Genomic DNA, 20,975 nt, shown 5'->3' on the forward strand with positions numbered 1-20,975 from the left:
ACTAACCCTCACCCTGGGCAAGGGAGGGCACTGCCTGGGCAGCCCTTGGGACAAAGACTGCAGGGACAGTGACACAGGACAGACAAGAGCATGCTCTGAAAAAAGGGAGCAGAGGACTGCTGGGCACCCAGTTTCACACTACCCAGATGGGACCTGTGGATGTCCCACATGGGGATGCAAGGCAGCCCAGGGACCACCACACTGCTGAGCCCTTCAGAAAGGCAGCTCAGCAGCTACCTTTGATCAGCCATTGCCCTTTTCTTCTAGAAGAGGCTGGCTGTCCTTTAACCATACCTCTTAAACCTCAAAATCCCCCATACAAGAGCAAAACCCATCCAAGTAAGGAATGAGACACACCTCTGACCTTCAAGCCAACCTCCAGGCAGGTCAGCCCAGGGTCAGCTCTGCTACCAGATGCAGCCACCGAGCTCCAGAGGGGCTGAAGGTATCCACATGCTGCCCCCACACAAGCCAGGCACTGAGACTGCTAAAAAGGCCAGGTTTATATGGCCACATAACCCCACAGCTCTGGTGGGAAGGGGTGTCAGGCACAGAACGAGATGCTGTTGAAAGGCTGAGACTTGGAGCTGCAGAGAGTCAGGGGGAGATACTCCACATCATTCTCCCAGCTGCCAGAGGCATTGTGCAGCACCTGCCAGCCAAAACCAGGCTGCTTGGACCTGAACAGCAATGGTAGGAAGAGACAAACCCAGCCCAGGTGTAACACTCAGGCCACACTCAAGCTGCCACCACCCTTCCCCAGGATGGGGAACCACAGTTTTTCCTTCCTTACCGCCTTTGAGGTGAAGATCCTGACACCAACACCTCCCAGCACCCCCTTTCCCAGTCCCTCCCAGCAACACCGAGCCTGGCAAATACCTTACGGCAAGTAATTTTACGTTATTCTGCATTTACACAAAAATAGAGCAATTCTATATTTATAGAGGTTTATAGCCGGTTCCGTGCTGGAGGAGTTATCGAGCGAGGCCGGGAGCTGAGGGTGGTCCGGGCTCCCGAGCCAACCGGCTGCTTCTCATTCGGCAATTGGAACATACAAAATTAAAGGCATTCGTCTCCGTCTGGTTTCTTAAATAGATAAGGGGGGAACGAGTGGACAGTATGTACAGAGGGGCCGTGGCGGCCCGGCCGCGGCCTCGCGCCTCTGCCCGGGTCAGTGGGGCCGGCTGCTGGACTCTGAGGGCTGCCTCTGGCGCGGGGGAGTGTAGCCATTCAGGTACCCGTTGCTCTGGCGTTTGCTGAGTCCTCCGTTAAGAATGTCCTGGATGTGCTGCACTATCAGGTTTATGGCCACTGCGAGCGAAAAAAAGGGGGAGAGATGGCGTTAGGATGGCTGCAAATCAAGCAGAGCCCAGGCAGGGCTGTGCCCCTGCTGTTCCTCCCTCTGCTACCCACCCCTGGGGCCTGATCCCTCAAGCCAGGCTGATTCCAGCCAGGTGGAGAGCTGGCTGACCCAGCTGCACATTGCCTTTTGTGTGGGATGAACCAAGAGCTGGCTTGTGGGCATCAGAGGAACTCAGACTCCCAGTCACTAATGCTCCAAGAAGGAACAAAGGGAACAGACTCATCCTGGCACACCTGTGGCAGCAGCACTGTCTCGGGTGGCAGTGGCCTAAGTCCCCTCTGTTTCAGGTCCTGCTGCCTCCAGCCTAACTCCACTGCAACAGCAATAGGCCAAAGCTGGCTGCCAGGGCAGAACAGCAGCGTTTGGGAGCTTACCTTCATTATCTGCTCCTCTGGGAATGATCACGTCAGCGTATTTCTTGGTCTGGGAGGAGAGAGAGCACTGTGTTACACGGAAAGTGGAGAGACCCTGGGCTGAGGCATCGTCCCTGCTCCCTGGGGCAGCTCCCTGCCCAGCCCAGCCCCACTGGGAGGTATGTCACTGCTGATAATACATTTTGGATGCTCTTATTTGTGTTCTGCTCTGCTTTGTGCCCTGTCTCCACTTTCATGAGCTCATACAGAAGCCAGTAAGAAGCACCCTAAACAAAACCTGCAATTAAGGAGCCTCATAATCACACAACTCCAGCAGCTGATGCTCTTGGGAACATCGTTCTCCCTGAATCCACTCCAGACTTGCTCCAAGAGCACGAGCTGGCGTGCCTGGGCACAGCCCAGAGATCTGCCTGCAAAAGGGGGAGAATTCTCCACCCCATGACTGGCAAAGAAGGTGTGATTCAGGACACCAGTTTCACCTGCAGGTGCCAGTCTCAGTTTCCTCCCTGTCTGTGTCAGTTTTACAGCTGACAGCCAAGCCCCAGCAAGCCAGCTGGGATGATGGGTATCACCTGACACCTCCAAGTGCTTCCAGACATATCAAAAATCACCAGGATAGGCTGGACTGTTTCAGCACTGGACCACTTGGCCCAGAGCTGCTTTAGGAGTCAAATAACAGCAACAGTGGGTGCTGAGCCTGCAGTTGCTCTGCAGTTAAGCCAACACCAGGCTGGAAATGGGAGCAGACCACTGCAAAGCTGTGGATAGAAACAAGGCAGTTTTGTGCCCTTCTTGTTTCACGCTTCATTCTCCAACAGACTCTTCATCAGAAGAGCCTGATGCAACACCTGCTGCTTTAAAAAACTGTGAATTTGTCTTCCTGGGGACTTGCAAGGAGAGGAGCCTTGCAAGTCAGACCTGCCTCTTGGGGAAAAGCCCTTCTGGGCTTTAGAACTGGTCCCCAGAGCCATAGCTGAGTGAGACTGAAAATAGGGAGCTGTGCAAGAGCCAGAAAAGATCTTGTAGCACAGAATCAGTCCCTCTTAAGGTAAGGGGCTGAGCTGACCAGACAGACAGACATAGGGATGTTCTTAAGGTGGGAAGCACAGTTTAATTCCTGCCTGTGGTGCTGGCCAGCAGTTCCCAGGTTTCAGGACTCTGCTGTCTCAAAAAAAAAAAAAAAAAATCCTCATGTAACTACCACATCTGCTTGAAAAGCCTTGAGAACCAAGGCACAGGTTCCTCCCCATGAGAGCCAGGAAAGGTGTACAATGGCTAATCCTGCAAAGATGCTATTTCCATGCAAGTCTGCAGGGCTGCAGTAAATTCCCCCATACAGCCCCTGTCTGCCAGGGAGCCTTGCCTCTGTCATCAGCTCCCAAAGGAGCTTCCTTTCTCCAGGCAGGCCTTGTCACCCCTGGCCATTCACCAGCCAGGAAATGCAACCTGCAAGGCCACATCCCATTGCACAGAGAGAAGGAAGAAGCTTCCCTGCTCTCCCAAGCACGAAGCCAGCAGCACCACAGGGTGAAAAGGGCAGGCAGGACAGCCCAAAAGAGGAGGCAGATGCAGCAAACGCTGCCTGGGGGCAGTGACCTCCCATTCCCCAGCTAAATACAGCCAAGGATCTTCCCTCCCAGGCTGAGCTGCCCAGTGGTTTGTCAGCCCTTGCACAGGGAGAGATTCCTCTGGCCATGCTGCCTTCCCCAAAGGGAAGGGTGATCTCACCAGGAAGGCAGTGGCTGTATAAACAGTCCCCATCACACCCTGCCCTGGCCAGCACTGGCACCCCCTCCTTGGCCAGAGGCTGCAGAGGGGGAGCAAGGCACAGGAGGCTGATCTGAGCTCTGGGCACAAAGTGCTCCTGTTTCATGTGGGTGCCACTCCCCTGACTCACCGGCAAGCAGAACTCCTCGAAGGCAGGCTTGACGAAGGTGATGTACTGAGATAGGATCTGCTCCAGGTCCCTGCCTCGCTCACTGATGTCTCGTAGCACTGAGGGGAAGGTGTAAGGCACAGTCAGGAGCTAAGGCACAAACCTCTCCACCCCCTTTCCCTTTAATAAGTACAGCCTTTGGCCAGCCACCTGGATATTTTGCCTGAGATCTCCTCCTGGAAGCTGCTGTCCGTGTGTCTGAGCACATCCCAGCCCAGCTCCATGCTTTTAACCTGTTTCCAAGTTCTCCTGGAAGCCAAGGGCTGGCTGACCTGACCAAGGGCTTTTCTTGGCCTCCCGCCCTTCTCAGCTCTGCATGCACGTTCCAGCTGTAACCAGTGCCAGCCCAGTCCTGAGTGCTCCCAGCCTCAGGCTTTGCCTCCCTCCTGTCACTCTGTCCTGCCTGAGTGGGCATCATTCTCTCAGTCATCCCAGTGCAGAGGTGCCCAAAGAATAGAAAAGCAGTGGGGTTCAGCTGCACATACACATTAAAGTACAGCTTAACTCAGATCTGCAAGGGTGAGGAGAGTAAAAGTCCCCCACCTGCACAGCTCTGCCAGGCTCCTTGCAGTGTCCCTAGAACCAGAGGCTGAGGGGGTGCTTGGGGCAGGTCAGCTCAAAAGGCAGGAGAGCAAACTGGCCTTCTGCTTGTTCAGCCACTCAGGCCTTTCACCCTGTTTGCATGAGCTGTTTGGGCTAGTGCCATCCCCAGTCTGAAGCCACTTCAGCATGGACAAGTGCCCCAGCTCAGCAGGAATTCCTGCAGGGAAGAGCCAAAGCAGCCCTGTGGCCGAGCAGACGGCTCTTGGCTGTCACCAGGGGGCTGCTGGCTTTTCCCCAGCATGTGAGTGCCTGGCACTGGGTTTGGAACGAGCCTTCTCTCGTGTCCCAGGCGCAGCCAAGGCACAGCACTGCCCTGCCAGCCTGCGTGACCTGCTCGGCAGCCACTGCCTGCGTGCTCTCAGGGCCAGAACACTGCTGCTCTGGCACTGTCCCCATGGCCAGCAGCTTCACAGAGTGGCCTTTCACAGCCCAGCATGGGGGAAGTGACGGGGGAAAAGGGCTGGCAGCAGGATGGGTGCCAGCTCCCTGCCTGCTCCAGGAACCATGCTGCTCTAGCCAGCTTCTCCAGAGAGCAGGAGTGAGCTCCAGCTTGAACAGTACAGAAAAAAAGGCAGGGAAAATAGAACACTTTTGTTTCCCAGGTCCCACAGCTTATTTGTTGGGGTGCAGGAGGCTTGTGAGCTGTGCAAGGGCTGGTCCTGACAGGGCAAAGCTCTGCTGCCTCTTCCCAGGACACACCACAGCAGGGTAATTGCCCCCCACACAAACACAAGTCAAACACCTGCTGTCTTGTACCTGATCCCAAAGCAGCAGACCCCAGCAGCCCAGGCTAAGACCAAACAGCCTGACCAGAGGGATTGCTGGCAGGGCAGGCAAATATCCCAAGGACAGATCGGCATCCTTTGAAGCCAGAAGGTCCAAACTCAAACTGGAACCAAAACATGCATGTGACACTGGACCTGGTTTCTTTTTTTTAGGGAAACTAGCCAAGGACAGGGCAGTGAGGGGCCTTAGCCAGAATTAGGTCCCTGATCCCCATGGATCCCTGTTTGAGGTACCTGGCAGACCTTGCTCCTTGCACTCTGCTAGCAGAATTTCTGGGGAGAGGTGCTGAGATGGGGACAGCATGAGTTACACATACTGAACCCCAGCACTACTGATTAACTGAGCTGTCAGCTGCACTTCCAGGAACCCCTTCTCCTGCTGCTGCCCAGCTGAAAACCCAATTACTGTAACCCTTTAGGACTTCTAGGACAGAAAGATGACTCAGGGCCACATCACAACACAAGATCCCAACTTTTGCTGTGAGTTGCCTCCAGCTACGTTCCAGGGACGTGATTATACCTTTGGCACCTCTCACACAGGCTCTCCTTTCCCAGAAATGACAGGCAGACATACAATAAACAGATTTGATGCTGCAGTGGTCCTATCCACTGCTGATGGCAGGGAAATGGCCAGATTCCTACCAGGAGAACAATGAGCTGCAATAACTAGGAAACAGCAGCACCTCCATCAGCAAAGCTGCCCTTTTTGCAAGTGATTGATGGTGGGTGGGAGAAGTACAAACTTTACAAGAAACACTGTGAGTACAGTAGTGACCCAATAATCCCACAGTACACACCACCTTTTCCTGTCCTGAATGACCACTGGGACAGATGGAGCCCAAAGGCAGGAACTAAATTAACTCAGTGGACACTCAGATCTCTTACAGGGGTGGTCCATAAAATAGGGGATTAGTAAATGTGTTACACCAAAGGTGGGGAATGAGAAAGGACTGGAGAGTGTGGGACCTGAGCATGATTTAAGTGGTTTGGAATAAGGGGTGGAGAATGTGGTGGTTTTGGTTGGGATGGAGTTAACTTCCTTCACAGTGGCTGGTGTGGGGCTGTGTTTTGGACTTGTGCTGAAAACAGCGTAGATAACACAGGGATGTTTTTGTTATTGCTGAGCAGTGCTTACACAGATCCAAGGCCTTTGCTGCTCCTCACCCCACCCCACGGGGTGGGAGGGGACACAGCTGGGACAGCTGACCCTGACTGACCCAAAGGATGTTCCACACCACATACATGATGATATAAAGCTGGGGGAAGAAGGAGGAAGGTGAGACATTCGAAGTGATGGCGTTTGTCTTCCCACATCACGATAGAATCCTGCTTTCCTGGGGATGGCTGAACACCTGCCTGCCCACGGGACGTGGTGACAAATTCCTCACTTTACTTGCCTTGTGGCTTTTGCTTTACTTATTGAAGTCTCTTTGTCTCAGCCCACAAGTTTTCTCACTCTTACCCTTCTGATTCTCTCCCACCAGGGGAGGTTGAGCAGGGAGCTGTGTGGGGCTGCGCTGCTGGCTGAGGTCACACCATGACAAAGTCCTACCCCATGGCTGGGTGTGGCCCTGAGGTCCTGCACAGCACAGTTTAAGGGATTAGGGCTCACATTTTGGGATGCTGCAGGTACATATCTGTGACCTGCTAAGACATCTCCCTGCAAAAAAGAACTGTGCTGTCACCTCCCTGGATGAGTCATGCAAGAGCAGTGGGCAGGGTCAAGAGGGATTTGTAAAAAAGGAGATGTTAATCAGTGCTGATGACATCCCAGCAGCTGAGGAGGCTCTGTATGTGTCTGACAGCAGGAGGGCAGGCAAGACCAGCTCCACTGCAGAGTGGAACAGTCCCATGCACACAACAGTCCCAGACTGACGCACTGAGACACGCTCCCCTCGTCACAGCGCAGAGCTCTGGAAGGGACTGCTCCTCTAAGTCATCTTCTTCATCCCCAGGCACCCTGTGCAGCCTGTCAGAACCAGGCAGGGATAAGAATAGTTCAGACCGAAGTGAATTCTGCCCCAAGAGTCCCTAAATGGTTTTTTAGTCACCCAGGAGAGATGCTGCATCAGTGACCTCAAGGCTGCTTAGAAATGAAGGGCATCTCAAGTCATGCAGGCCCTGCAGTGTGGGTGTCCCTCCCACAGCCAAGCCAGCAGGACATGGGGAGTCCTAGAGAGGGACACTCTGGTTTCTAGGGCTCCCAAAACCATCACCCCAATGCCAGGTACCGCACAAAGGCTCCACAAACGTAGAACCCACAGTGGACACCTTGGCCCACACGCCATTCTCAGGGCACACCCACGGCCCAGGTCCTGAGTGGGTCCATCGGGCGCTGCCTTCTGACTGAGCTGTCCAGATGCTCTCCCTTTCCACTGCACCCTTCCCTGCTGGCATCTGCTGACTGGCAGCAGCTGCTGCTCAGCTGCTGGCACTGGGCTGGTGCCACGGGGCCATGCGAGGACACGGCACGCTCAGCAGTCATCAAAGGCGGAATCCCAGCCAAGGCAGCAAAAATCCCACTGAATCCCGAGAGACGCGGGAGCTCTCCCGCTGCCACAAGCTGCCCTAGTGACACTCTGCACTGCGGAGGAACAGCTCCCCAGCTCTCTGCAGCTTTGTGCCAGCTCCAGTTCTGCTCTGGTGACTGTCACCTGCCTCTGTGACCAGCTGCCCGGGTCAGCTCAGGGGGATTTCTGTCCCTGCCTCACCTCTGCGGGACAGCCGGGTGTCCGCGTCCGTGTCCACGAAGAGCTTCATGCGGAAGAGGTCCCGCACCTCCTGGCTGTAGAAGGCCAGAATGCCTTCGAAGAGCACCACATCAGCAGGGTACACGGTCACCGTCTCCTCTTTCCTGGCAGGGGAAGCACAGTCAAAGCCTGCTGGGGGAGGGTGGGGAACAAAAAGAGAGGTGTGGGGGGGGAAAGCAGCGGTGCTCCTAAGCACTGCTCCAACCCTGGGACACCACTGCTGCACCAGGGGGGCGACCGAGGAGAGGGCAGACCTACCCCACCGCCGTGGAGGGAATCCAAGGCATACGTACGCTTCCTGGAAGGATAAACAGCAAAGCGGGAAGCACACTAGACCCTCTCTCCCTGTCTTGGCCAGCTGCTGCTCACAAGGGTTATGTGCTAAGCCAGAAAGCCCAGGAAAGCCTCAGCACAGGAACCTGCACGGCCAGCTCTGCTTCCCTGGGAAGCAGGAAGCACTTCCCCAGTGCTTTTGTGGGAGACGGAGCAGAGCCACACCATCCACGACCAACACAGGCATGCAAAAACAAGCTGAACACATGCAAGGGAAGAGTTACAGGAACAAGAACTATTGTCCTCCTCCTTTCCTGGCACTGCCAGGGTGTTTGATGCTGGAGTACTTGTTAAAGCTGCAAACACTGAGTTCATGGGGAGAGGAGGTGTGGATAGGGGAAGAGAAGGGAGGTCACAATCCCCCGGCACCGATGCCTGGGTGCTGCTGGATGGCTACACAGCTTTCCAGACCCTCAGCCCGTGCCTGTATGTGCCTGGGATGCTGAAACCCGGGGCTGGAGGAGTTAGGATGGAAGCTTTGTGCTGGCAAGTTAGGCACCCGAGGAGCAGAGGGCAGGAGTTTGGGGAGGGCAGGACGTTAGCGGAGGCACGGCGAGGCGGGAGCGGCTGTTAGACCTGGAGTGGGAGACAAAGTCATAGACAGGAATCTGGACCGTCTTCCCTTCTGTGATCTCTTTGAGCGTTTTCACGATCAGCTCGTTGTCAAAGGCATCTGAGGAGAGAGGAAACGTTACCCGAGGCAGCTTTGCAACCTCTCCCACCTACCAGATGCTGAGCTTTGCCCAAGGCACAGTCCTTGGCACCTCGAGCTGGGGACAGACACACAGGCTTGGGAGGAAAGCCCTGCACCTCCCCAGGGATGAGGCAAGGCCCAGCTCTGCCAGGGCCACGGGGCTCTGTGGCTCTGCACCAGCCTGGGAAGTGCCTGCAGAGATCAATACAGTCCTTGTCCAGCAGTGCTGACAGCCCAGGAGCAGGAAGGCATCTCCTCCAGGGCTCCAGCCCTCGGAGAGAGACTGGAGCAGTGTTCCAGCACTGAGCTGCCAGACAGACAGCGCTCTGTTTGCTCAGTGCTCACTGCCTCTGCCCATTGTTCTGTGGGGACGAGGGGACAGCAGCTGTGGAATTTCCCCACTGAGCTGGGAGATGGTTCAAAGAGCCCCTGTTGTAGTAGCAGGGCAGGGCTCCTCAGTGGAAGGGTTTGCACAGCTGGTTCCCTTCGTGGAGCAGGGACATGGAGCTGCTGGCTCCAGGGACTCTGCCAGGCCAGATCTCTCTGGGCCTGACTCAGCTGCACCAAAAACCAATCTGTTCCTTTGCAGCCTGCTCTAGGTGAAGGGCATTGGAACAAGATGACCTTTAAGGTCCCTTTTAACCCAGATTATTTGATGATTTTGCAATTCTATGAAAACCTTGTTCAAACTGAAGGATGTCTTTGCAGGAAGAGGAGGGTCTTAAAGAGTTTGAGGGTTTATAACCTGCTCTTTGTCATCCCAAACACTCCATCCCATTCCTTTCCCAAGAGAGATGCAGGAGACAACACCCAGGTGGTCCCAGCCGCCCTGCCAGCGATGCACCCAGCTCCACAAGAACTTCACTAAGCCACCCACTCCTGTCCCGTGAGGATTCAGAACCCCAGTGTCCATGCAGGCTCTTTGCTGCTGTAGCTGGGGGTGCCACTCCAGCCCTCTCCCCACAGTGCGTGGCAGAGCCCCGGTGCTGTTCTGCATTCACCTGGGTGGTCAAAATTGAACTGGCCTTTGAGTGCTTTGGATTTCTGCTCCGAGGTGAGGACTCGGTAGAAGCTGTCTTGGCTCACGATCACCACCTGCTTCTGGCGATAGTCCACCTCGTTCTGGCCCAGCAGCTGGACGATCTTGGAGCACACTGATGACTGGGGAAGGAATAGCAAAGGAAGCACATCAGCAGCAAGCTAAGCTGCACAGGAAGGATGTCCTCAAGTAACATCCCTGCTTGCTTGCTGCACCTCCAGCCAGGAGTCTGTGGTTTTCCCATAGTCACTGAGGGAAAAGTGCTCCAGAGGCATCACCATGGTACTCTTCAGTGTGACAGCGGCATCAAGTTTGCTGCCTGCCACCCTCTCCTCCGCCCCTATAGCCTGCCCACAGTTCCTATTCTGGGCACAAGTGGCAGCAGAAAAACAGTCTGCCTGGGTTCAGCCACATGCCCAGGGGCCCCAGGCACTCCAGCCTGCCAGGCAGCTCCCCGTGGGGCACTAGGGCTGAGCCTCCTCCCTGAGAAAGCAGTATTGTCTCCCCCAGCTCTGCTCCAGCCCAGAAACCCCACCAGAGCACCAGAGTCCTCAGAGAGAGAGCAAACAAAGCCCAGGATGGGAAGATGCGAGGAAGAGAACCCCTGGGACTTTATTAGGGATCTCTGCCCCAGCTGCCAGGGCTGGGAGGAGGCAGCACATCCTGGTGCCTGTTGGCACAGGAGGCTCAGGGCACTGCAGAGTCAGCGGCTGAGGAGCCACGTGGCCCTGGCTGCTGGCACGGGGAGCGGGCACCTCGCACTCCCCACGGAGCAGGCCGGGAGAGGGCAGCTGGCACCGGCTGGGCTGGCACTGGCTGCGTGGCCACCATGGTGACACAACCCCGAGCACAGCTCTGAGGACAAATCCCAAAACCTGCTGCAGTCCCTTCTCCTTAGTCATGGGAGTCCTTGGTGCAATGCTCTGGTGGTGACTGCACCAGTGCCTGGCAGCCAGCACTGCCCCAGCCAGGGAGAGCCAAGGCCAGGCTGGCTGGGGAGGGCTCTGCTCCTGCCCCATGGCAACCACTGCCTGGGGCACAGCAGCTGCTCCCGGTGCCAAAGGGAGCTGCTCCCACTCCAGGGAATCACACTGGCTGTGGGTGCCCAGCCGAGCTGCTCCCACTCCCTGGTCAGCACAAGCGCTCTGCTGAGCCCGGTGCCTTGCAAAGAGCAGCGTGCTTGCCCCAACCTGCCTACCCCAGCCTGCCAGTGGCTCTTTCCATGCTCCCACCTCCTGGATGGCTCAACCATCTGCTCCATACCTGGCTGGCAACCTCCAGCTGCAGAGCTGAAGAAAGCACTGGTGAGAGGGAACAGGGAGGGGAACGCATGCCTGGCAGAGGAGGTCACCCCGGCAGGCAGAGGGCAAGGCTGTTTGCCTGAGAAGCTGGAAGATTCGACAGCATTCCCATCCCCAGAGACCATCTCTTCCCCTCCAGGCCAGGCTGCCCTGACTTGGATGTGACCATCTGACTGGGCTGTGAGTCATCCCCAGCCTGGCTGGACAGGCTCACACACAGCTCTGCTGCGGAGAGAACCGGCTCCAGCTGAGCCACAGCAGTCAGGGCGGCCCTGGGCACCAGTTTGGGTTTTGGGTCAGGGATAGAGTCTCCTGAGCATCCCACCTCCTTCTTCTGCCTCTCCCAGAGGGCAGGTAATGTTTCCCAAGCCACGCTGGCAGCCCTGCCCTGCAGCAAGCTGCTCCCACCCAGAACAAAGCCCTGCAAGTCCATGCCAGTCATTTGCCCTTCCACACACACAGACAAAGCCATAGACCACTCTCCTCTGTTTTCCCACTCCCCAAATCCTTCTCTGGCCTGCCTCAGCCCTACTGCTTATCCAGCTGTATCCCATTTGCAAAACCGGGGTGTGCTTAGTGCCTCTCTTCCACTTTTCCTCCCCCAGACATCACTGCTTGCCCGTGCAGTGACGGGACACAGCACAGCAGGGCTCAGCCTTGGCTACAGCTGCTGAGAACACCAAACTTCCCAGGCCCTTTACCACTAGGAATAAACCTCCTTTCAGCACAGCCACCCAGACTGATCCTCAGACCCACAAGTTCCATGTGGATCTGCACCAGAAACTGCTTTTGCCAGCACAAGGGAGGGAGCAGGACTCTTTTCCTTCGCATCAGTGAAAGCAACACAAGGATTTGCATTCACTCTCTCCCCATGGACTTCAGAATGTGTATTGGCAATAAAAATCATTTGAGAGCATCAGACAAATGGTGCCAGTCTTCCTTCTGCACACTAATCTTTTTTCTATGGATTCTGGAAGGTGGAGAAGAACCTCCACCAGCTCTGAAAATCACCCTCTAGCTCCACACCTCACAATTTGAGACACCTGATAGTGAGAAAAGCCCAAGGAGAAAGTACCCCAAAGCAGCTGGAGACAGGAACACGTCCTCCCTCCAGGTTTCCAGACGAGGAACAGATTGTATCCCTGCTGCATTTGCCATCCAGGGCATCAGGGGTGGATGGTGCCTCTTGGAAAAAAGCAACCTGGCAGACACTGTGGACCCTTCCCTTTCCCCTGGTGGGCTCTGGAGAGCTGGCAGAAGTGGTGGAGAAAGACAACCACAAGGACATCCCGCTCCCAGGACCGAGCTGGGTTTCAGCATACCATACTCCCTGGCTGAGCAGGGATGTCACCTCCTGCCTGTGGGGCGAGGCACACTTGTCACCTCGGTCCTGCAGGTGTGGGGCAGGCACTGCTCACATATTCCACCTGCATTAAGTGCAGCAGGACATGGGGACAGGGCATGTTCAGCTGGCCTTAGTCCATTCCAGGGCTCAGTTCAGCTTTCTTCAGTAGGGCAGTGAACCTCAGCAAGGCTCAAGAGGAGGTTTTTCCTTTTGTTGCTATCATTTGTGACAGGAACAGCAATGTCTCATGAAGGGCAGTCCCTGATGCTAATCTGAACTCCTACAGCTGGACATTTAGTTTTTCCCCTCGATTGATAAACACTCACTGTTAAGGAGGAAGAAAAACCAAAACCACAGAGCTTGGAAACTCCCCCACACAATGGGAACAGAAACTCCCAACCTCAGGAAGCGTCCCCACAAATAAATGACATATTCCCTGCTTAAACCCTTTTCCCCCAAAGCAGCAGAGCATACACGTGTGACTGTGAAAAGATCCATCAATAACTGGAAATCAGCAGAGCCAGGTTCTGAGGTGACCCACAGATGCCCAGTAAGGGCAAAAACAGAGCATGAACTCCAAAGTACTGTGCCAGTGTGCACCAGTGTGGATGCAGGGGACACATGCTGACAACATGCACTTAGCACCTACTTGAAGGGACAGCCTGGGCTCAAGAGTCCTTCTTTTGCCAATTCCAAACTACTTCTCCCAGGGAAGAAACAATTGCTCCTTCTCCAAGAAGCCCAGGAGTGCAGGGGATGACTTGAGAAAGGTGATGTGATCCCAGCACACAAGCTGGAGGGTTTGAGGCCCATCACTAGCTATGCCTTACATGACACAACTCATCTTCTTCAGGAACATGAGAGCTATGCCAGAGCTCCTTGTCCCTGCTCATCCCCTTCTCCATATCCACCTCATCCACGCACACCTTGCCAAAGCGAACACCGCTGGTGATTCAGCCGCAGCAAACTCCCAGCAACACGATGCCTTCTCAAGCAAAAGCCTTCCCCTCCTCCAGAACATGGCTAAAACTAAATATAGCCAGGACCCAGCAGGCTCTGAGCCCCCGTGGTTGCCAAGCAGACCTTTCCCATGGTAGCCACATGGAACTGAAGCAGGACTTTCCAAGCCCGTGGGCAGGGAGGGACCCTGGCTCCTGCCATCGGTCACAACTTCCCACACACCACAGCGAGGGCAGCTTGGCTCCAGGTTGGAGCAAACCCCCGGAGCTGCACTCCCCCAGGCTTTGTGCTCTCCTGGGAAAGCTCTGCAAACCAACCCACACCTCACAGCTCCTGGAGGGGAAGGTATCAGCACGGCACCACGCGAGCGAGAGCTCCAAGAGGTTCTTCCTGAGCAGAAGCAGCTGCAGCTCCCCTTGCAGGACTCCTCCCCTGAGCCAAGCACACAAACAGCCAGTGTTCAAGGAAGAAGTACAGCTTTATTCTGCTGGGAAGATGCAGAGGGCAACTGGGGAAGAAATCCAACATACTTTCCCAAAAGGAGAGAGGTGGCACACAGGGGAAGAAACTCAACAGACAGGTGTTTGGAGGCCTACCCCTGACATTTATTTGGAATATATTAATTACATATTTAATTCACTTTCACTTGTGGCCTATAGCCAGCTGCTCAGATATTCTTCAGGAGCTGACTAATTCCCTGACATTATTATGCAGATTATCCCACAATCCCTCTTGGGTAGCTCTGATCACTGAATTACAGCTTCCAATAAGTATTAAGGAGAAAACTGATGGACAGTGCCACAGTCACCCACCAGGAACCACCACCAGAAGTGGCGAGGGCAGGTTTAGAAGTGGAAAAGGATGCAGCTGATGCCTCCAGCCCCAGGAAGGCAAGATCTGTCCTGGGCTAGCTGGAACTCCTAAGCCTTGTGCAGGTGGATATACTTAAACCACATGCAGACAGCAGTCTGTCCATCCCCAAGGAACCCGCCACTGCAGAGGGATGTTCAAGTTCCCACTCCAGCCGCAGGGAGGATCTCCCATATTCCCAGGGACTCTAGATGAGACACCTAGCAAAAGGGGCTTAGCCAGATCAAGTGATTCCAGCCCTAAAGAAACACTGAATCTGCCAGATCCCTCAGGAGGGGGAAAAGGGTTGTGCCAAAAGCGTGGAAAGAGAGGCACGGCCTCCTGCCACCACCGCAGGCTGCTCACCGTGAGCCAAGCTGCTGCTCATGAGGACAGTCCTCCCCAAGAGAGCAATGCCCTTGGCCCACAGCACAAGCAGGAGCAAGGGCAGCCTGCAGCAGTCACATCCCACCAGGCAGAGGAGCCCAGAGGTTATCTCCAGGGACACCACTGCCATAACGCCCTTCCTGGAGGATCTGATTGTGAGCTGGCTTGGCAGGAGCTAGCAATGGCTCTGCATCTGCAGCAGCCTGGCTGGGCTGTCCTCATCACACCTTTGTGGGTAAAACAGCCTCCAGTTTTGTGCTCTGACAGGATTTTCCCTCAGATGAAACATAAGGAACCACTGTAATTATTTGTTTAATTTCTCTGCTGTCCTCTCTAGCATGCTGCCCTTATCTCCAGCAGCACACGAGCTACAGATGTTGGTCTCTTCCTGAAGGTTGTGGCAATTAAAAAGTACCAGGAAGTGCTTGGACTGGGATGACACACAGAACAGACAGCAAATTGGGAAGGGTCCCAGAGCATCTATCAAATGCCTGTGACTGCAGACAGCCAGTTCATGACCCACACCATCCTTTCCAGTCCTAATGGGAGCACATACATGTGGCAGCACTAGGACTGGAAACTTACTATTCTTGAACCAAAAGCCTGGGCCTCCACCCAGAGCATTCCCAAGCAGGTTCACCATCCTGCCTTTCCCTTTGTGAGCCACAGGCCAACCAGAGCAGGAGTGGGATAGCCAGGTTTCTATTCACTCGCCCTGGGACACCGTGCATGTGATCAGCAATCCCCAGCTGGAGCATAAACAGGCACACACAGAGGCTCTAAACACAGATTACATGCAGGGAGGAAAACAAACCCTCTAACACAATCCCTCCCAATCCTCTGGTTTTAGGCACAGGATATTTTTCTCCAGCCCCTGCTGCAAACTCCATAGCCCAGAGCTGGCTGAGCCCATGGGACTGTGGTAAGCAGGCTCCATAATGAGCACATATTCCATCAGTAACAGGAAAGGGCTGACCCATCAAAACGTCCTGTGGATCAGTCTGATTAGGGCTGGCACAGAACAACGTTCTACTAGAAAGTTTGATGAGTCTCTAGCACACGTTGACACCAGTGTTTAACTAGTCAGACCTTGTGATGCAGGGCTCCTGCCAGCCACAAACGAACGTCACCAGGAAATGGTGCTGAACCGGCACAGGGCTGCTGCAATTCCTGTTAGCCCCCCCTCCCCATGGGGGAGTCATTCCTGGATCTCCCCTGGGCTTCTCTGCCAGCCATCCAGGTGGTGACACTGTGGCAGTGACCCCCAGGCTGCCGTGGGGGACCTCAGAGGGCTGAGCTCTGTCACAAAAGGGGTTCCATGCAGAGATGGAACTGCCTCATGCAGCTCGGACCACTCCATCCCTGGAGGCCAACACCGCCTGTCCCACCCTGGCTGGGCAATTCCAGCCTCCTGGCTGGCTCATTCTTCCAGCCTCAGCCAGCCTTCCCAGTGTTCCAAGTGCTGGTGGAGCAAGTGAAGAGCACACCTGGCTGAACACAGGCTGCAATCTTGGTGCTCTGCAGGCTGGAAACTCTGAGGCTGCATGTTCAAACAGACATTGGGAACTTGATGTGCTAACTCAAGACCCAAATGATGTAACTACAGGGCTGCAGTGGCACCCATACTCAGCCCTCACTATAATTTGAGTGATGAGCAGCCAAGCAAAGCAAAGCCCTTCACAAATCTGTCTTTTCTTACAGGCTCCTGTTGGAAGGCAGGCAGCAATCAGCACCTCACTTCACATGGGGACAACAATTAATGCTCCAGCCTGAGCTCAAAGAGCTCTCCCCACCCCAGCACCAGATGCTGCAGAGATGCATGGTCCCAGCAGCTTAGCTGAAGTGAGGACACAGAAAGAGCTTAAGGAGGTATCCCAACAGTTCCTAGCTCATCTCAGCAGTCAGTTTGCTGAACTTTCCTCCAGCCCGCAGCCTGGCTGCCTGCCTTGTATGCTACAGAGTCCGTGGTACTCAGGAATCTCTTGCAGAAGCAAGGGAAGAAGCTGTTAGCACAAAGGCCATGGGTGTAAGAGGGAAATGAGAACTCTAGCAGAACACAGAGAAAATGCAACAGCCAGCCTTGGGAATCGCTCTGAGGGAATGAGGCCTCTTCAGGTTTGACACAGGATGGGGGTCTTAATGCCAAGTCATCTCCACCCCAGGAAACCACAGCACACTTTGCCAGACTGCACAGTGCTTGGATTTCAGGGGACAGCTCTTTTTTTGTGAAGAGCCTGTCCCAGCTGAGTTGGCTCAAAACAGCCACTGTGCAGCTTGCACTGCCCTCACAGAGGCTGCAGCATCCCAGGACCTCCACAGCTCCCCAGTTTTGCTCCCAACACAGTCCAGCTTTCTTTCCAAAGCCAAAAACCAGGAAAGCACTCAGGGTTCTACCCCTATTTGAGTGGCCAGAGTTGCTCAAGCCTGTTTTGCTCACTTAGGGAAGAGCACTCAGCCTTTGAACTTGAGTTCTCACTGATTTAAGGCACACCAGCCAAACAATCCCCAGCTCTTTGGGAAGGCCAGCAGCTTCCAACACCAGCTTCCCCAGGGCACCACACCACAAAGTCACACAAGTCGTGGCAAGCTACAAAACACAATCCCATCCTTTCACAGCCTGACCCTGCTGGTACACCAAGAGGGATGGAGGGGACTGTAGAGCCTATTATAGCCCCTATTATCCCCAGGTCAGACCCAAAAGCAGCAGTGGGAGGAGCTGCAGGGGGCCTTGGAAGGCAAAATTCCCTGTGTTATCTTTGGGCTGGTGTGCTGCCAAAGGGGTGTGTTGCGACAACAACCCCCAATTGGTGTCATGGATTTGTCGCTTTCCCAGTGGGAAAGGTGCGTGCTTCACTTTCCTGCTAGCACTCACTTTTCACCCAGAGCGAGCACATCAAGCCCTGTAGCCCCTGGGCTGGATTTTGGCTGCAGGCAAGCCCTGAGCTAAGCAAACCACATCAGCCCCACCGCTGCGGCACCCAGCACTGCCACCAGTCAGGGACACAGGTGGGGGACAGCCCCCCACATCCCTGCCTTGCAGCTGCACCAAATGTGAACCTGAGGGGCTGAGGGCACAAGTCCCAGGTCCTTTTTTTTTTCTGTTGCTTGGGGTTTTTTGCCAGCATATTTCTTGCAGCCTTTTCCCACCAATTTTGTAGTGATCTGCTGGATTCCCTTCAACGGGCAACACTGCACTGAGGATTTCAGCAGTCACTGGAGCAGGGGATATCAAAGCTGAGAGACAGGAAAAGCCAGTTAGTACATCTCCCTTACTAGAAAGGACCATTTCCCTATTTTTTTCCTAAGGCAGCCTGCTGCTCCTGAGCATTTTCACTTTGAAGTTGAGCACCACTGTGGTGCATTGTACTGTAATCACTGCTTTTACCTTGTGGGCCTGAGACACAGTGTTCAGAGACATAACAGTTCAGCAGTGCCAGACACGATGTTATTGGGACAACTACAGAGAGGCAGACCCACGCATCAGAGAACAGACAAACCCAGCGTGTTTGAGTCACCAGGAGCTGTACTGCAAGAACAATCCAGCTTTGGTTCCCACCGGAGGAGATTGCATCCTCTCTCGCCATCCCTCCCCTGTTACAGCTGGATTTTTCCCCCTTGCAGCAGCAACATCGGTCCAAGAATCAATAGGTTACTCAAGAGACACATGCTTAAAACACTGGGCTGAGGTACAGCAGTAGGGTTATGCCTTCAAGAGAAGGAGGGATCCCCCTCCAAATACGGATCAACCCGGAGATTTAAGGCTCATCCTCCTCCTGTGCCAGCCCACATTCAGTTTCCTCAGCAAGAAATATTTCACAGGTATAGCTACTTCCAAACCTATTCATCCATTCCAAAACACAGGCAGAATGCGCTGCTGTGCAGGGATGATGAGCTGTGGAGCTGCTTTTACTGCCCTTAAATAAGGCGGAAAAAAAGAAGCTATCCTCTTTTCCTATGAAGAAAGAAAGTGACCTGGCGAGGTTAAACAAATTCAGACGGACACATTGTATGAAACAAGGGAAATAAAACGCCGAAAAGCCGTGAGGCTGCCGTGCCGTGCTGCAGTTTTGGGTGTAGCAGCCTGCCGGGAACACCCGCATTGCCCCGGCGGGCGGCTGCCCCGTCCCCGCAGCCCTCGCCCCGCTCCGCTCCCCCTGCCAAGGGCCAGCCCCTCCCGGCACAGCAGCCAGGAGGTCGTTCTGCCGCTGTGAGTCAGCATTTGCTGCAGAATTCCCGCTCCTGCTACCCTAAAGTTGGGCAGAGAAGGGCACCCCCCATGAACGACCCACACCATTGGGGGCGGGGGAGAAAATTAAAGAAAAATCGCGTTTTTCTTTAATAATCGAGGTGCTTTTCAGGGCGGGCAGCGCCTGGGCTCGGTGCAGGTGAAGGGGGACGGGGGAAGCGCTGACCACAGCCACAGGAAAGATTCCGGAGGGGAGATGCCGCCTCTACCCCGGCTGAGCTGGGGCCACCCTTGCTCCGCGCAGCCCGCAGCTCTCCCCGCTGACACAGAGGGACACAAGGTCCCGGCCGGAGAAAAGCAGCGAGTAAATCCCACCCCGCACCCCCCTCCACGTGTCCGCGGGATTCCATCCGCCGCCCGAGCAGAGGCCTCGGCGGCCGCGCTCCCTCCGCCGGCTCATCCTTCCCCGGGCAAGCAGCGAGCCGGGCCCCGGCCGCATCCGCAGCGCCCGCCCCGAGCCCGCGGCCCGGCCGCGGAGCCGCGCACGTGGCGGGGCGGCCGCTCGGAGCCGCCGCGCTGCCATGTGGGCCTGGGGGGGCCGCCCCTCACAGCTCCCCCGCCGACCAGACCCCCGCACCTTGCCGCTGGCCGTGCCGCCGCTGACCCCGATGAGGAAGGGCTCCCCGCCGCTGGGCTGCCCCTGCTCCTCCAGCCGCTGCTCGCTATCCCCCGCCATCCTCCCCGGCTCGCCGCCGCGCCTCCTCCGCCTTCGCTCGCCGTGCGGGGCTGGATTTATCTGATGAGTCAAGGGCCTTCCTCCCCGCCTGGTTCACATCCCCGGCGCTGCGGCTCCTTGCCAGGTGCTGCCGCAGCTGCACATGCTCCAGCCCAGCCCGCCGGCGGGCGGCACTGCGGCCACATGGGCCCGCACCGCGCCGCCGCCCTCCCGCTCTCTCTCCCGCCCGCCCGCGGACAAAGGCGCTGCGGCCGCGCCGGCCCCGCGCTGCCCCCGCACCGCTCCCTTCCCCTCTCTGGCCACTCCGCTAAACCCCAGACAGCGCTGGGACCGCGCCACGGTGGCCCCCGGCAGAACATCCATTATTTGTCTCACACACTGGCCAAGAAGGCCAAGGGCATCCTGGATTGGATCAGCAGTAGTGTGGCCAGCAGGACCAGGGCAGCGATCGTCCCTGTGTGCTGGGCACTGGTGAGGTCACACCTTCAAAACTGCATTCGGTTTGGGGCCCCTCACGACAAGAAAGGCATTGAGGGCCTGGAGCGTGTCCAGAGAAGGGCAGCGGAGCTGGGAAAGGGGCTGGAGAGGCTGGGGAGGCTCAGCCTGGAGAAAAGGAGGCTCAGAGGGAGCTTTATTACTCTACACCCAGAAGGAGATCGTGTCCAGGTGAGGGTCAGCCTCTTCCCCCATGTAACAAGAGATAGGACAACAGAAAATACCCTCAACTTATCCAAGGTGTGGGTGGGTAGGATATTGGGAAAAATTTCTTCACCCAAAGGGTGGTCAGGCATTGGACCAGGCTATCCAGAGATATGGTGGAATTACCATTCCGGGAAATGTTCAAAAATCATGTAGATGTGGCACTTGGGGACGCTTGCTTCATGGTGACCAGTGCTGGGTCAATGGTAGGACTTGGTGATCTTGGAGGTCTTTCCCAAACCCTGTGATTCTCCCATCCCACCTGAGCCCTGGTCCTGCAAGCACTCATAAATTACTATTAACGACCCAAATCCAGGAATAAAAATTATGCTCATGTCTTTGGCAAGTGGGACCTGTCTGGGAAGAGCCGTGAGCACTCTGGAGGCCAGGATTCAAAGTCAGAATGACCTCAACAAAATGGAAAAAGGATTGGCAATATGTAGGGAGCAAGTCCATGCAGACAAATGTGATAATGATCCGTGGCAATTCGAGATGGGAGCCTGCTGGCTAGCCAGGCCTTTTACAGATAAAGATCTGGTGTAGAGTGGATCAAAGAGTCAATTGGTGATGCCGCTGTGAAACAGGCAAACATCCCATTGGGGCATATAAAAATCCACAGGTATTGTGTTTTGAGA

General features: G+C 55.4%; 2 protein-coding genes across 2 annotated transcripts in view; both read right to left on the minus strand.

Annotated features, from left to right (window-relative positions):
• KLHL20 (kelch like family member 20) overlaps positions 1 to 20,975 on the minus strand; it is a 450,003-nt gene that overhangs the window by 30,914 nt on the left and 398,114 nt on the right. The window lies entirely within an intron of this gene.
• Positions 911 to 19,822, minus strand: UCK2 (uridine-cytidine kinase 2). The gene is made up of 7 exons (XM_058842340.1): positions 19,543 to 19,822; positions 9,840 to 9,999; positions 8,721 to 8,817; positions 7,773 to 7,915; positions 3,635 to 3,732; positions 1,738 to 1,786; positions 911 to 1,311 (listed from the first exon to the last, which is right to left on the minus strand). Exons 1-7 carry the CDS (start codon positions 19,639 to 19,641, stop codon positions 1,172 to 1,174), a joined length of 786 nt encoding a protein of 261 aa, XP_058698323.1. The 5' UTR covers positions 19,642 to 19,822; the 3' UTR covers positions 911 to 1,171.

Source organism: Poecile atricapillus, chromosome 7 (genome assembly GCF_030490865.1).
Source record: "Poecile atricapillus isolate bPoeAtr1 chromosome 7, bPoeAtr1.hap1, whole genome shotgun sequence".
Taxonomy (NCBI): Eukaryota; Metazoa; Chordata; class Aves; order Passeriformes; family Paridae; genus Poecile; species Poecile atricapillus.

What these genes read in the sequence shown, in the direction of transcription:
- UCK2 (XM_058842340.1), bottom strand. Translation starts at nt 19,641, where the DNA reads ATGGCGGGGGATAGCGAGCAGCGGCTGGAGGAGCAGGGGCAGCCCAGC. An exon ending in GTTCAATTTTGACCACCCAG is followed by an intron (nt 8,818 to 9,839) that starts GTGAATGCAGAA and finishes CTCTCTCCTCAG; the next exon opens with ATGCCTTTGACAACGAGCTG. An exon ending in GACTTTGTCTCCCACTCCAG is followed by an intron (nt 7,916 to 8,720) that starts GTCTAACAGCCG and finishes TTCCCCTGCCAG; the next exon opens with GAAAGAGGAGACGGTGACCG.